At 38.7% G+C, this 16,092-nt stretch overlaps 1 protein-coding gene across 3 annotated transcripts; it reads left to right on the top strand.

Moving 5' to 3' along the window:
* The first annotated feature begins 4,270 nt into the window (after positions 1-4,270).
* On the top strand, positions 4,271-9,980 carry LOC119582889 (secretogranin-1-like). Of its 3 annotated transcripts, none has more exons than XM_037931394.1 (8): positions 4,271-4,359; positions 6,179-6,367; positions 6,714-7,023; positions 7,343-7,557; positions 8,387-8,459; positions 8,664-8,811; positions 9,144-9,260; positions 9,651-9,980. In XM_037931394.1, the coding sequence occupies exons 1-8, from the start codon at positions 4,350-4,352 to the stop codon at positions 9,813-9,815; spliced, it is 1,227 nt and encodes a 408-aa protein (XP_037787322.1). In that variant the 5' UTR covers positions 4,271-4,349; the 3' UTR covers positions 9,816-9,980. The 3 variants fall into 3 exon arrangements, with proteins under 3 accessions (XP_037787322.1, XP_037787321.1, XP_037787320.1); XM_037931393.1 differs by having other exon boundaries at positions 7,328-7,557; XM_037931392.1 differs by having other exon boundaries at positions 7,322-7,557.
* Positions 9,981-16,092: the final 6,112 nt, after the last annotated feature.

Raw genomic sequence — 16,092 nt, 5'->3', positions numbered from 1 at the left:
TTGGAGATAATCATAATAAACCTTACCGTTTTTGCCAATGGTACTTCCCTCGGGGCCTAGGAGAGGATGGCGAGCATTAAAATCCCCAAACAATAAGACAGTATCATTATGTATCATGCAGTCGGGAGTTTTAGGTACCACCTCACTATCATGTGGATTGTATACATTAATGATGGCGATAGATTGACCATCAAGAAATATCTTAATGCTGAGATATTCAACACAGGTGTTGTCACGATTGTCACCAATCACTTTCGATGGAACTGAGTTCTTTATGTAAATGCTAAGCCCTCTCTGTCATAATGTGTGTATCCCGCAATTTTTGCATAACGAGCACTAGTTCTGACTTCCTGAAGGCAACACACATCAACATTTTCGGGGTGAAGGTACTGGGAGAGAGTTGCTTCGCGTTTCTGTAAACTGTTTATGTTCCAGGTAATACATTTCAAGATATACTTGGAGACATTGTTTACTTGACCATTTCCAAGGCCCACTACAGGGTGATACTGTTGTTGATCGAGGAGGAACGTAAACATCCTTTCCTGAAGTTGAGATTGTTGGGCCATTTGCTGTTGCATCATGAGCATCTTCTGCTCCATCTGCCGAAGTAGCATTTGTAGCAGATCCTTAATTTCTCCGTTGGACTCTTGTCTGTCTTGCTGCAGTGAGGGCAGAGCTGTAACTGATACTGAAGCTAGTGCAGCAGATGGTGCTAGGGTCGGTACTGCAGCTGGTGTCGAAGCTGGTGCAGAAGCTGAGGCAACATGTGGTGCTGGGGTTGTGCTGCAGCTGGTGCTGAAGCTGTTGCTGATACTTGAATTGACGGAGCTGTAACTCATGTTGGTGCTGGTACAGTGGCCGGTGCCATGGCTTCCTCTGCAGGGGCCACCACTGCTGACCCCCGCAGGTGTGGGAATTCCCCCACATCATCAAAGTGCGGGCCTGGGAAGGGCTGTTGTGGGGGGGGGGGGGGAAGGCTGCCTGCTTTTTTTATCATTTGTTTTTCTGTCCTTTGGTTAGTAAGTGCACAATGGGGAATTGGCAATGTGCTCTTGTCGGCAGTTCACGCATTTCTGAGGATAATTTTTCCTTCAGAATTTTTTTCTGCATATTATGAGCATCCGTGTGGAAGAGTGCAGTACCGGCATCGCGGCCCGTCTCGTTGTGATGACTCTCTGGGTCATCATTCCATTGACCTTCATGTGTCTCGCATGGATGATACGTTCATTGAATAGAGTAATTTCTCCTGTTTCGATTTCCCTTGGGACATTGAACACAATGACGTTAGTGCATTTCCCCTTACCAATGACCTTGGCTTTTTCAAGCACTTCACCGCCTGCAGCAATAGTTGTTATTTGGGATAAGAATTTGTTCATTCTTGCATCTGACATATACACTATTTCTTCCAATTTTCAATTCAATTGACCTGTGTGTCTTATTTTTAGGGCCTGAGAGACCCAGCGATACTTTTCCCCGTGTGTGCGAAGCTTTGTATCGTTCTTGAAGTGCACACACAAGTGTCCGGGAGTAACTTCTACCGAAGCAGATAGCTGTCTCTTTGCTTTCCTCTTCATCCTCACCGTGGCCCCACCAATATTCTCCTCACAGAGGACATCGTATCTCCCCTCAGTTTCCATGTTTTGGTTCATCATCAACGTCCCATAAGTGGACGCGGTCATTCCCCGATCGCAGAGGGGCCGACCTGAGTGCCACACACGGGTCGCCTACGGTGCCTCGCAACACATCTGGGAGTATTGTAGGAGCTTTTGCTTTTAATTTTAATGTTTGTTCTTTGTATCACTGTAGAAGTTATTATTATGTGAATATTATCACACACTGGATCAATATACCACTGACAGGTCAGTGAATTCCTGATCGTCAAGGTATCACAGACCTTCTAGGGACAGGTCACAAGGTCACGAGAGGACACTATACACATCCTTTCACTGTGATGTCGTGACGTTGATGAGAGAGAGAGGGGGGAGTTAAAAGAGAGAGAAGGAGAGAGAGAGGGGGGGGAGGAGGGAGAGTTAGAAGAGAGAGAGAGTATGGTGTATACATAAACCTATTTCTGTACCAATAGACCACATGGCTGTTTGCCACGTGGCTCCAGGTCCAATTTGGAACCAGCAACTCAGCGAGGGCGTAGATGACGATTTTATCTGACCTAGTCTGACCCGCCAGTTCGTGCTCAGCGCCCGACGTGGTAAAGTCGGCCCAGCCTTTGCCCTCAGGGTGGGTTGACCCCGCGCTCACCGCTTTACCCTTAGGCATCTTCTCGTGTGTTCCCTTAGTGTTGTACTCTTATTAATAAAGAGTCAAGCCATTATAACAACAGCAAATGGCACATTCTCACACTATTCTTCTGACCTCAGATCGCATTACCGTGTGATCCCGGTATGTGGTCAACAAACATGAATATCGTTTGTTTGTTAAGTGGTTAATTAATTTTTCCTGGTTATTAGACATTTATATTGTTTCAACTGCAACGAATTTAACGCGTTCGTGATTTTATCCTTATCACGAATACCAGTCATATCATTTATTTCTTCTGTGGTACTTAACACCCCCTCTTCTCTGTTGCTTTTCTTTTTCTCTTACTATCTGGCCCTTACGTGTATGATCTGGTTCCCCGACTATATATAGCAGTCGGACCGACGACACACACACACACACACACACACACACACACACACACACACACACACACACACACACACACACACACACACACACACACACACACACACACACACACACAATGAATTTAGAAAAACGAAATAGGGTGATGCTGTTGATAATATTAAATTCATATTATTGTAATAATGATAACAATGATAATGATGATTATGATGATCAATGTTCATTACGACAATTGTAGAAAAGGTGTGAATGAGAATTAATGTCTTCACAGTTGAAGAACAAATAATGATAATGATATTGATAATAATAATGATAATGGTAACGATGATAATAATGATAATAACGATGACGATAACAATTATGATAATACTAATAAAATAACAGCAACAGCAACATTCAACAAGAAGTGATAATAATAATAATGATGATAACGATAATAATAATAATCATCATCATCATAATACAATTTTTATTATTGTTGATAAAAATGATGATGATAATAATAATAATAATGATAATGATGATGATAAGAAGAATGATAATAAAAACAATGATATTGATAGAAGTAATGATATGATGGTAATGATGATAACAGTAATAGTAAAGAGAATACTAATAATAATAATTATCATTATTATTATTATTATTATTATTATTATTATTATTATTATTATTATTACTATCATTATTATTATTATTATTATTATAATTATTATGATAATTATTATTATAATAATAATTATTATTATAATAATAATTATTATTATAATAATAATTATCATTATCATTATTATTAATAATAATAATGACAGTAATAATGAAAATAATAATAATAATAACATTAATAATAATAATAATAGTAACAATAATAATAATAATAATAATAATAATAATAATAATAATCATGTGCACACACACACACACACACACACACACACACACACACACACACACACACACACACACACACACACACACACACACACACACACATACATACTCAATACTCATTCAAAAGGTAGGTTACAAAGTCAAATGAACAAAACTTAGTCGTCCTACTCATATACATATCCGCATGAATAATGAATGAATGAGTAAATAAATAAATAAACAAACATATATATATATATATATATATATATATATATATATATATATATGTGTGTGTGTGTGTGTGTGTGTGTGTGTGTGTGTGTGTGTGTGTGTGTGTGTGTGTGTGTGTGTGTGTGCGTGTGCGTGTGCGTGTGCGTGTGCGTGTGCGTGTGCGTGTGATGTGTGTGTAATGAGTAATGAGTAAAGAAAACGGCATCATATTTGTGTGGAGTCGGTTTTTTTTTATCATCGATTTTTATTTTTGAGATTATTTTACCCGTTTTTTTACAGTAAAATCCACGTTTATTAATGAAGATAGACAGTAACATAGGGATATATATATATATATATATATATATATATATATATATATATATATATATGGCATTCCCTTTACTACTATATAATTGAAAATGCGCAAACCAAACCAATTGCATGCCAAGAAAACTTTACGATTCTATGATCAGAACTTGTACTTTTTATATAATTTAAGAGTATAAGAAGTAAAACCAACAATAGTATTATCATCATAACGATTTACAGTCACAATGACAACAATTATTTACATTTACACTCGTAGCCCCTTTGTTGTTGTTGTTGAGTAGGCCTACAAGATGAGTGACCGTAAGCGCTTTATTTGTGTTTTTTTACACTTAAAACCGCTCTCTAGACGACATTATGAAGCAAGAGCAATTTAAGACGAACTTTGGAGCAAAATTACAGCTTCCTGATGGATTAATGAGGGTTTAGAAGGGCGCAAAGGACGTATTTATGGGGTGTAAATAATTTCGAACTTCCGCGCGTCTTGGCTACCTTATGTCTAAATGGGTGACGGTCTTGTTACGTCGATTTATTTCTTGTATTTGGAGCATAAACGCTGAGATCGTCAGCGGAAAATACATATTATGGACGTATATGCAGGTGTTATGGTAGTTTTTTTTTTTCCTGGCTTTACGTACGAGAGGAAATCAATCTCTAATTTTAAATGTTTCTTCATTTTACGAAATTATTTGCTCGCTTTTTTTTTTTTTTAATAAGAAAATGCACCTTTTATGATCACTTCTACTCGGGAAGATGACCTATTTAGGGGAAAATCTCAGGTAAACTACTACCGATTAAAAAAAAAAAAGATAGTAAAACCTTAATATTTCAGACAAAGGAAGAAGTTGAATGCTATGTTAAGTATGGATTTCACTGCCTTTTTCTTTTGTGATATGTGAGGCCCATGCATTTTGAAAACTGATTTAATGAAAACCTCAGATGATTCCTTTGTGGTATATTCTCTTCCCTGATGCTAATTTTTGAGCCAAAGTTGATATGAAAAGGTAATACAATATTGTTACAAATAGGATGGTGTCTGCCGAGGACAAGTAATTGCTTAGTCAACAGCCAAACCGAATCTACTCCTGGATTGAACCTAGCTTATCCATATTATTCTCTTGCTGAGGGCACTTTCCTTCACATCCGTAGAAACTCAACCATGTTGCAGGTGTATTGATTCATCCATAGATTGTTAATGTAACTGTCAGCGACAAATTGCACCATTTTTATTTATTTATTTATTTATTTATTTATTTATTTTTTTTTTTTTGGGGGGAGATTGATTTATTGAACAGTTGGTTATTTTCTAGGGTCAGATCTTCAGTTTTGTCTATCTTTGTATTGTTCATAGTATCTTCCTTTTGTTTTTTTTGTTTTTTCTTCTTTCTTTTCCTTCTCCTCCTTCTCCATCTCCTTCTTCTCCTCCTTCTCCTCCTCCTCCTTTACCTCCTTCTCCTTTCTTCCTTCTCCTTCTCCTTCTCCTTCTTTCTTCCCCTTCTCTCTCTTCTCCTTCTTCCCCTTTTTCTTCTTCTTCTTCCTTTCCTTCTCCTTCTCCTTCTCCTCTTTCTTCCCCTTCTTCTCTTTTTTCTCCTTCTTTTCCTTTTCTCCTTTTCCTTTTCCTTTTCTTTCTCATTCCCCTTCTTCTCCTCTTGCATTTCTTTCACCCTTTCCTTCTTCTTCTCCTTATCCTCCTTTCTATTCCCTTTCTCCCCTTCTACTACTTCTCCTCCTTCTCGTTCTCATTCTCCTCTATCTCCTTTTTCTCCTTCCTATTCTCCTTCTCCTCTTTCTCTTTCTCCTTGATCTCCTTCCTATTCTTCTCCTCCTTCTCCTTTTTCTCTTTCTCCTCCTTCTCCTTCTTCTTCTCCTTCTTCTTCTCTCTCTTCTTCTCTTTCTTCTTCTCCTTCTTCTTCTCCTTCTTCTTCTCCTTCTCCTCCTCCTCCTCCTCCTCCTCCCTCCTCCTCCTCCTCCTCCTCCTCCTCCTCCTCCTCCTCCTCCTCCTCCTCCTCCTCCTCCTCCTTTTTCTCTTTCTCCTCCTCCTCCTCCTCCTTTACTTTCTTTTCCTTTTGCAAACATATTATACAACAGGAGAATTCAAACTTGTCCTCTCACCACCACACAGGAGGCAGCGAGAGGAGGGCCTCCCTTGGAAAGAAACGAGAGACAGAGTACGACGACCTTTTTGACGGAAAGCGGTCCAAGCGAGACGAGGCAGTATACGGCCCACAGGAGATCACCAGATGGAGTGATATTCAGGAGTATAATGCAGAGGATAGGCTGGATGGGATAAGGGAGGAGCGCAAAGATGCAGGTAGGATGGATGGGTTTCTGTTCTCAAAGTGATAAAGGATTTGTCTTTGAAAGAGCCTTGATTTGTAGACTGGAACCTCAAATAATTCTCATTGAGAAGTTCTTTTGTGTTTTCTAAACTGAGAAGAAATAGCTGTAATAGTAATTTGTGAGTATGATAGGACAGAGTTATCCTTTTTACAATGTCAGCAATTACATTATGATTAACCAATATAGTTTTCTTAAGAGATTAAATTATTTTGTGCCACTAATGTTTTTTTCTTTCTTTCTTTCTTTCTTTCTTTCTTTTTTTCTTTTTTCTTTTCTTTCTTTCTTTCTTTCTCTTTGTGGGGGGTGGGCTAATTTAGGGAGAAGCATGGCAGATGGCAGAAAAACACATGACTATGCTGACCAGTCTCGCAAAGGTCGTCCTAACCACCATCCAGGAAGGAATGGCAGTGACCGGCACTTTGAGCGCACTACTGCCAACTACCACACAGGACACAGGGCTAGAGACCGCCACTCAAGCTCACATGGAGAGCAGCATCCGCCTGAGCAAATGGGCAGAGGGCATCAATTCCGCCGTGGAGGGTCCAATTCTAATTACGAGGGAGGTGGCTATAGCTACGGCTATGAAGACAACAGAGATAACTCCTCTAGGGGGTCATCTTACCAGAGGTGAGGGAGGGATGCCTTTTGTGGATTTGTGCTGGCTAAGTTCATTCAGGCAGTCTCATCTAGCCACTTTGTTTTAGAGATCATGCAAAGTAAAAATGTTTATAGAGCTAATATTCATTCATGTCTAGTGACTGAAGATTTAATTTGGAACTGTGTTGTCTGCTGATTATACAAATCTTAAATCTGATTCATTATTTTGTCACATGTTTGTACAGAAATTCGCAAATCTACCATTATGTAGAATAAGTATATACATAAAAACCCATATCCAGGCCTAAAGCAGGCTTCATTGTTGCAGTGGCAGTTATTCAAATTCCAGGGATGGCTCGCACAAGGAGGGTTCGCACTATTCAGGAAGCGAGAACAGCAGAGACCGTCCATACAGAGACCGGCCATCGAGAGACCGACCTCCAAGAGAGAAGGACACCTCGTACTCCAAATTCAACCCACGGAATTCCCATGACCGAGAATGGAACAGGAATTCTGGGTATGGCGATCACTTCTCTAGCCAGGAGCGCAGTTCGAGATATGATGGTGAGTTCCTAGGTTTGATTGTTTTGGTCCAACTCTGTTCGTTATTATTCATTTTTCCCCCCCTAAATTTAAGTATATGACTGTCTTTGTATCACTCTTTTCCTACTGCATATCTACCTTACTCTTTACCTTTTTTTTTTTTTAGTATAACAGAATGGGACAGATTTTATGAAGTTCTTGAGAGCATTAAAGAAGTTGGACTCTCCAAATATGTCTTGATACATTATTTATGATCCACAGTAGAAATGCATTATATATATATATATATATATATATATATATATATATATATATATATATATATACATATACATAATACATATACATATATAATACATATATACATATAATACATATTATACATAATATATAATAATATATACATATATATATACATATATATATACATATATATATACAATATAATATACATATTATATACATTAAAAACATATATATTACATTATTCATATACATATATATATATATATACAATTATTATTATACATATACATATATATATACATATATATATACATATATATATACATATATATATAAACAATATTTACATATATATACATATATATATACATATATATATAATATATATACATATATATATACATAATATATACATATATATATATATATATATATATAATATATATATAAAATTTCTTCTTCTTTTTACCTTCATTAAATTTCAGCAGCATTTTGTTTGACTGGTGTCTGTGTTTGTAGTGTATGAAACAGTAAAATCAAATAATTTTGATTTTTATATGGGCAAACTACACAGCGTTTTAATAACTTTTTTTTTTTTTTTAAGGTAAACTTGGGAAAAGAGAAAATCCACCATCTTCAAGAGAAAATCCAGGGGAAGCACCATATGGAGATTATAGGTAATGTATTTTTTTTTTTTTTTTTTTTTTTTTTTTTTAAGAAAATGTCTTTATCTCATCAAAAAGGAATATTAGGATGTCACAGAAATAAAGTGTATTGATGTGGAATCACTTCATGTGCTTATTTTACTTGTTCTGTTGTGTATAGTTATTATCAGTTTGTTACTCTGGTAATTGTTTGTTTTACTTTGTTTATTTCTCCAGGGAGGGTCCTGTACAGGATGACTATGATAGTGCAAATTCATGGTCAGACTCTCGTGACAGAAACTACACAAGAGATTCTTCACACACTGAACCTGCAACACAAGAAGTTACACTGCATGGTGTCGTGGGAACAATGCTTCATAAACTGGTAAGTATTTTATCTGTAGTTTGTGAGTTATATAAATCATTCAGCATAGATTTTTTCATGATGGACTTGGCTGAATGTGATGTCTGACGTTATACCATGAATTAATGTATCTAGGTTAAAATAAACTATTTATGTGAGGAGAACACAGTTATCCCCATAGAGTTCGTTCTCTCTCCTTTCTTTTTTCTAAATTACTTTGTCGTCTAGTTTCCAAAGTAATGACATGAGAAGATTTATACCTTACTAAACTGGGTATCCATAAATAGAGTGTTATTTAGAGAATCATCAAATTAAAAGTGAGGTTTATAAGCATATTATCCTTATTTTTACAGGCTTCGTGTTCACTGAAGAACAGAGAAGATGCAAACTTGGCATTAAGAATCATCAACATGTTCTTGAAGCCACTTGCAGATTATAGCTACAAAAATGGGGATGAAACATCTGCCAGTGTAAGCAACTGTTTGTATATTAGAAAAGGCCTTGTAATTATTACATACAGAATCTACACGCATGATAAAAAAAAAACTGTATGTCCATATCTAGTTTGAGGACCTCTTGAATTAGTTTGAATTAGTTAGAGAATAGATAATAAGATTTTTTTTCAATTTAAAGAAAACTAAAGTCTCGATTTCATTCAATTTAAAGAAAACTAAAGTCTCGATTTCATTCCTGTATATAGTAGGATGTTCAGCCATTTTTGTCCTTCTCTTTGCATGGAGTTATCAAAAGTGTGGATTTAGAGCACCTGTCTTTAATCTTTCCTACCTTTCTTTTAATCAATGCAAAAGGATAATTTGTCTCGCTTAAAAACTTCATTCCCTTTTCTCTCTCTTTCACAGTTGATCAAAGCTGCGGAAATTAACTTGAAAACCCTCAGGGAACAGACGCTCTTCTCGACCTCATCAGTCCCCGAGGTCACGAACCCAGGCCACACGATCCCTCGGCAGCAGCAGCAGCGGAACCAGCCGAAAAAGCAGCACACCTATCACAGACACATGTACTAGCAGCTGTGGACAAACCTTTTATATTAAAAGGAATCGGTTGTTGTTGCATGCGTCTTATATGCTGTACTTGGATGTCAAGTAGAGTATATTTGATATCAAGGGATGAACGCATTCCTTGGAGAGTATTCGACTTTATATGAAATACACATAGTAATTATTCAAAAAGGGTTTTTTTATTTTGCAATATCCTTAATTAATTAATTTTGAGATTGTGCATGTTTCTTTCACTTTTTTGCCAGATTGTTCTCAAAAGATAATATGATCAAGGGTATGATCTGAAGCAAAATGGTTCTGTCACCTGAAACTTTAATGCTTTTATAATCATTATTATGAGCATCTGCTATGTGGTAGATCTGATTTATGAGCATCTCTCTCTTTTGTCTTAGTAATTTTACCAAGCTGCTTTCAAACATGCATATCATTTTTTTTACAGCTCTGGAATTGAAACAAAGGCACACCAACCTAGCCACTTCCACAAACTGGAGTATTAACTTGTTTCATTTACAAAATACAACAGTATTGCAGCAAAAATAATTAATCAGCACTGATATTATACACTTCTCAGTCAAAGCATTAGTTGTCACCCATCCATGTTCTAACAATCTCTTATGAACCACCAGTGAACCAGCCACCATTAGGCTATTCTGTCCTGACATACTTCACTGTCCCAGTAACATTAAAAAGATACATAGAAGAATGTGTATGGAAAATGCATATTTATTTTAGGTATCAAGGGGCCTGCCTGTTTTTTTTTTCTTCTCTAGTTTAGATTTTTTTCTGACGAGCAAATTCAATTTCTCACTATTCTCAGACCCCAGTAAAAAAAGAAAAAAAAATTGATCAAATGTTTTTTTAACTATATGTTATATGTGTGTACGTGGCTATCTATCTATCTATCTATTTGTATCAATCTCTTATCTCTCTTTATATATGTATGTATTTTATATATGTATGTATACATATATATGTGTATATATATGTGTGTGTGTGCGTGTGCGTACACATTCTTTTCTTTTTCTTTTCTTTCTTTTTCTCTTGCTGTCCAGGACTCTTAAGCGCTAACGCATTTTTTACATCTGCCATTAATTAGATTGTACCACCGTCATAGTACACAATATATCTGGGGTCTTTTTTTTTTCTAAATGCATACATACTTTTCGTTCTAAGAGCTTTGTCTCAGGAATTGCGTGTGCACACAATTCTCTAAGTAATGTACGAGTGTGGCGTTCGTCTCGCCGCAATGCATGCAACACCTCTCTTCACGTTCTATTGTTTGTATGATCTGCCATGAACAGTGGTAACCCAGGCACATTCTGTGCAGAATGACTTCGGTACCTCTGTTGTTTACTTCAAAGAGTGCCAGTGGTTCATAGCCGGTGGCGTCTGAGCACCAACTGGCCGAGGGGGAGGATCTTGTTTCCTCTCTGTGAAACTGCAGGAGGAAGGAGGTTGCCTTTACCATACACTTCCTCCTAAGTAATTTTCGACTTTGATGTATTATCATGGGATTAGGGGCATACCCCTGCCAACTTCGGCCAGTCTGTCAGCAAGCTCGTTCCCTCTGATCCCAATGTGGCTGGGAACCCAGTTTATGATAATTCTTCTACCCTGTACAAGAATCCTCTGTGCCAGTGCGAGGATGGTAGTCAGAAGGTAGATATTGTCATCGGGTGAGCGCTGCTGAAGACAGTCGACAGCTCCTTTGGAGTCTGTATGTATGACCACGTGTCCTTCCCTCAAGGACGCATGGTTCAATGCTCCCATGATAGCAACTGCCTCTGCCTGTAGCGAGGAGGCATTGTCTGTTACCCTCATGGATTTTGTGGCATCCCTTGCTGCGAAGCCGGCGCCTGCAGTGCGGGTCAAGGGATCGACTGATCCATCCATGTAGTATGTTCTGCTACCCAGAGGAGTGATGGTTGCAATGACCCTCTGTGTTTCTGCCTTTAGGCTAGGCGTGGAATATTCATTCTTTTTGGTTGCCAGTCTCATGACCGAGAACTCTATCGAGGTTTGCATCCACGGCGGAGCTTCAACAAAGTCAGGGTAGAGGGAGTCCATGCCCTTGGAAAGAAGCGGTTCTTTGAGCTGATGGCGTATTAACACTCTGGTTGTGTGACACAGCCAGGAGTTGTTTGCAAACAGCTCGTTATCTTGTTCTAGGCGTCTGACTATTTTATGTCTTAGGCTTGTATTCCTGGGAGCCTGGATGACCTTTGGTAAGAATTGTGCTGCCATTAGATCGATTCGTGAGGCCAAAGGGAGAAGGTTTGCCTCCAGTAGGAGGTTAAGGACCTTCGCCCACCTTGAGGCACCCAGAATGACTCTGACAACTTTCTTTTTGGACTGTCTCCAGTTGGTCTTTATATTTTTTCTTAGTACCAATCAGAGCAAGGGAGGCATAGTCTACAATGGGCCTGACAGCATGTACATGGAATGATCTTAGTACTCTGTGTCTGGCCCCTATGCGTCTTCCACTCATTGCTCTCATGACATACAGTCTTGATTTTACTCGGTCAACCAGGTACTGGACCTCCTTCTGGAAGGAGAGGGTCCAGTCTATCCTTACCCCAAGGTAGAGGTAGTCCTGAACCCACTCTAAGTCCATTCCCTGGATTTTCAGACTTGTGTCTTGAACTCTCTGTCTCAGAGCCATGGCTTTGGATTTGGCTGCAGAGATCTTTAGTCCTGTCCTGCAACACTCCTCGGATACGAGGTCCTACAACACTGGGCTTTGTTTAGGCAATATGGTCCAGTGGAGATGATAGTAAGATCGTCTGCATAGGAGATGATCTTGCACCCCACTGGGAGGTTTATCTTGAGGATACAGGACATTGATATGTTAAAGAGGGCTGGACTGAGAACCCCACCCTGTGGCGTTCCATTCTCTAGTGGCATGTGCTGATAGGTGACCTTGGAATTTGACTCTGGCTGTTCTATTCCTAAAGTAGTCACCTATCCAAGCCAAGAGCTTACCTCTGATTCCTTTTTGGATCAGGCTCTCCTGAATGGCAAGAGGACTTGCCAATTCAAAAGCCCTCTCCAGGTCAAGGAATACTACCACCGATGTGCCCGTGCTTATTGTGCTCAAGAGCGTGGCTATGCTGTGCGCTGTGCTCATGCCCCTGGTAAACCCATGGAGGTGTTCATATGGGGTCCCATTTTCCATCGGAACCGGTTCAGTACCATCCTCTCGGCCGTCTTGGCCAGACAGCTGAGGAGAGAGATGGGGTGGTACTTCCCCGGCTCCTTTGGTTTAGGGATGGGAACTATGGTAGCCCTCTTCCAGCTCTGGGGTAGAGTGGAAGTTTCCCAGGACTTGTTGATGAGTTGCAGGAATGCAAGCTCACCTACTAGTCCCAGGTGGGAAATGATGGGGGTATGAGATCCCGTCAGAGCCCGGAGCTGTGTTACAGCTGGCTTTATATGCATTTCTTAGTTCCCTCAGAGAAAAGATAATGTTTTCGGCACATATTTACCCTGTGGTTGACCTCTCTAATCTCGTCATTAAAGTACCAGGCGTCTTTGTGACTCCTGGACCCAGGCCGAGTTTTGGGTATGGTAAGTGAGGCTGCCTCATCAGTGGCATTTACAAGTCTGGCTTGTAGCACTTTCACGTTTTCACCTTGTGTGGCTTCATTGCTTCTCAGACAGCGGGCCAAGGCGCTCTGGAACGCCTGCCAGTTGGCCTTGTCTGTTTTCCATCTTGGATTCGGTCGTGGCATTTCGGCTGGGCCACTATCCATGAGGGTAGTTATAGTGCCGTAATGGTCACTAGTGACGGTCTCATCGACACGCCAGCCAATCCTCTCCATCAGAGTCGCAGTGGCCAGGGTGAGGTCTAGGACCCCTCCTCTGACATGCGTTGGCTCCTGGCTGTTGAGGAGAGCGATCTCGGGGAATGTCTCAAGCACGTTGGCCATGTGATAGCCAGCCGCATCCGTTGCCTGGCAGGGAGCCAGCGGTCCATAGTCCGCCCGATCCTCCGACCTGATGTGGCCTCCCTCTGCTTCCGTTCATCTGTCCTCACCTGTCCCGTGTTACCGCGTTGCCTCTCCTCTCTCGCCTTTATACCCACTCCTCTCCCTTTCCTCTTAGCCTCTGGGCTAGTGCAGTGGTAACGTATCGGCCTCTCATCCGAGGGGTCGGCGGTTCGCGCCCCGCCCAGGCGCGAGATATTGCAATTGTCACCTGCAGCATACGGGAGAAGGCGGAGGATGTGGGAAGCAAGGAGACTATCAGCAGGAGAAAAGCCGCTGTTCAAGTTGAAATTAGGCAGCAGCTTTATAAAGGAAGATTCCACCAGTCTGCGGGAGTGGACATTGGCGGAAGGAAAGACCAATCCGCGCTGCTGACCAGTCCATCTATATATCTATCTATCTACTATCTACATATCTAATTCTCTATGTATCTTCTCATCAACTAATTTTCTATCTCTCTATCCACTATCTGTATTTCTATCTACTCACTCTCTATCTATGTGTTTGACTCTCCACCTACTCATTGTCTATCTATCTCTCTGACGCTCTGTCTGTCTACCCACGTATCTATTTATCTATCTGTTTGTTTCCTTAATTGTATATTTATCTACCCATTTTATACATCCTGCTCAGAGAGATGAACACAGATCGCAAATTATAACCAGTCCTAACCCTTTTCTCATTCATTCTTTCTTCTCTTCTTTCAACGTTTCTTTTGCAAAGGAGTGAAAGGTTTTAATTGATATTACGTAGCGAGAGAGGCAAGTCGGCATTCCTTCTGGGGAAAGAAAGAGCACAGCATAGGTTGCCATAAACCTTTTTTCTGTTGCGTTTTGCAAATTTCCCGATTCAGTGAGACGAGTTGAAAAACAAAGACAACAAAGAAAATGGAAGGGGAGGGGGAAAAGGAACAACAAAGAAACGAGAAAAACAAAGAAAATAGAACGCCAGCTTTTGAAAATACCAGACTTTTTTCATGTAACGGATTTTCCCTTGAAGAGTAACTCGGATGGCAAAGAAAAAAACTTGCTTGCAGTGTTTCAGGTAAATTTCCCAGCAGATTATTGTGAAGGATTTTTCTCATGGGAAATTCTCTTCGGTTGTCAGAGCAAATGGTAATGATGCTGCTATTAATATATGCGTGTATATACTTGTATGTGTATGTGTGTGTGTGTGTGTGATTACATATATATATATATATATATATATATATATATATATATATATATAATATATATATATATATTATATATATATATAGATATATATATATATATATATATATATATATATTATATATATATATATAATATATATTTTTATATATATATATATATATATATATATATATATATATACATATAATATATAAGTTTATATATATATATATATATATATATATATACATAGCTGTGTGTGTGTGTGTGTTTGTGTGTGTGTGTGTGACTGTGTGTTGTGGTGTGTGTGTGTGTGGTGTGGGGTGGTGTGTTGTGTGTGTGTGTGTTGTGGTTTGCGTGTGTGTGGTGCGACGTGGGCGTTGGTGCGCCGTGTTGTAGGGTATTATATATATATATTATATTTTATATATATATATATATATATATAATATATATATATATATATGTATGTATATATTACTGTAGGGGTGTATGTAATATAATTATATCTATTTTTTAATCTATCTATTATTTTTCTGTATCTACTTCGGTAAAAATATATAATTATATAAAATTTTTTTTATAAATATATATATATATATATACATATATATTTTATCTATGTACATACAACCACACCAACACTATATAATTTAAAATATATTATATATTTTATATTATAATATTTTATATTGTGTGTGGGGTGTGGGTGTGTGGTGTGTGTGTGTGGGTTTTTGTGTGTGTGGTGGGGGGGGGTGTGTGGGTGTGGTGTGTGTGTGTGTGTGTGTGGTGTGATTATGTGTGCGTGCGCGCGTGCGTGCTTTTATTGAGTGTGTTTAAATTAATCTACCATTAATTTCTTTTCCGTCATACATAAAGACAATTATTAACTTTGAATTTTATACAAAATCATCCACCCCCTTGACGAAATAAAAAACAGACGTAATTAAACTCATATCATACGAATCAAAGACCCCACATTGCCACACACACACACAACACACACCACCACACCCCCATACACAAAAAACCCCACACGCAAAACCACAACAACACACACACACACCCATCTGTTGGAAAAAGTTAAAAAAGAAAAAACTTACTTTATTTTTTTTTTTTTGTTTTTTAACTTATTTCTTC

The sequence above is a fragment of the Penaeus monodon genome, chromosome 16 (genome assembly GCF_015228065.2).
Source record: "Penaeus monodon isolate SGIC_2016 chromosome 16, NSTDA_Pmon_1, whole genome shotgun sequence".
Lineage (NCBI taxonomy): Eukaryota > Metazoa > Arthropoda > Malacostraca > Decapoda > Penaeidae > Penaeus > Penaeus monodon.
Note: the sequence above shows the minus strand (reverse complement) of the source record. Positions and strands in the feature narration are given on the sequence as shown.

Coding starts and splice junctions, on each gene's coding strand:
- LOC119582889 (XM_037931392.1), top strand. Junction 7,558..8,386: donor GCGCAGTTCGAGATATGATG/GTGAGTTCCTAG, acceptor TTTTTTTTTAAG/GTAAACTTGGGAAAAGAGAA. Junction 9,261..9,650: donor GGGATGAAACATCTGCCAGT/GTAAGCAACTGT, acceptor TCTCTTTCACAG/TTGATCAAAGCTGCGGAAAT.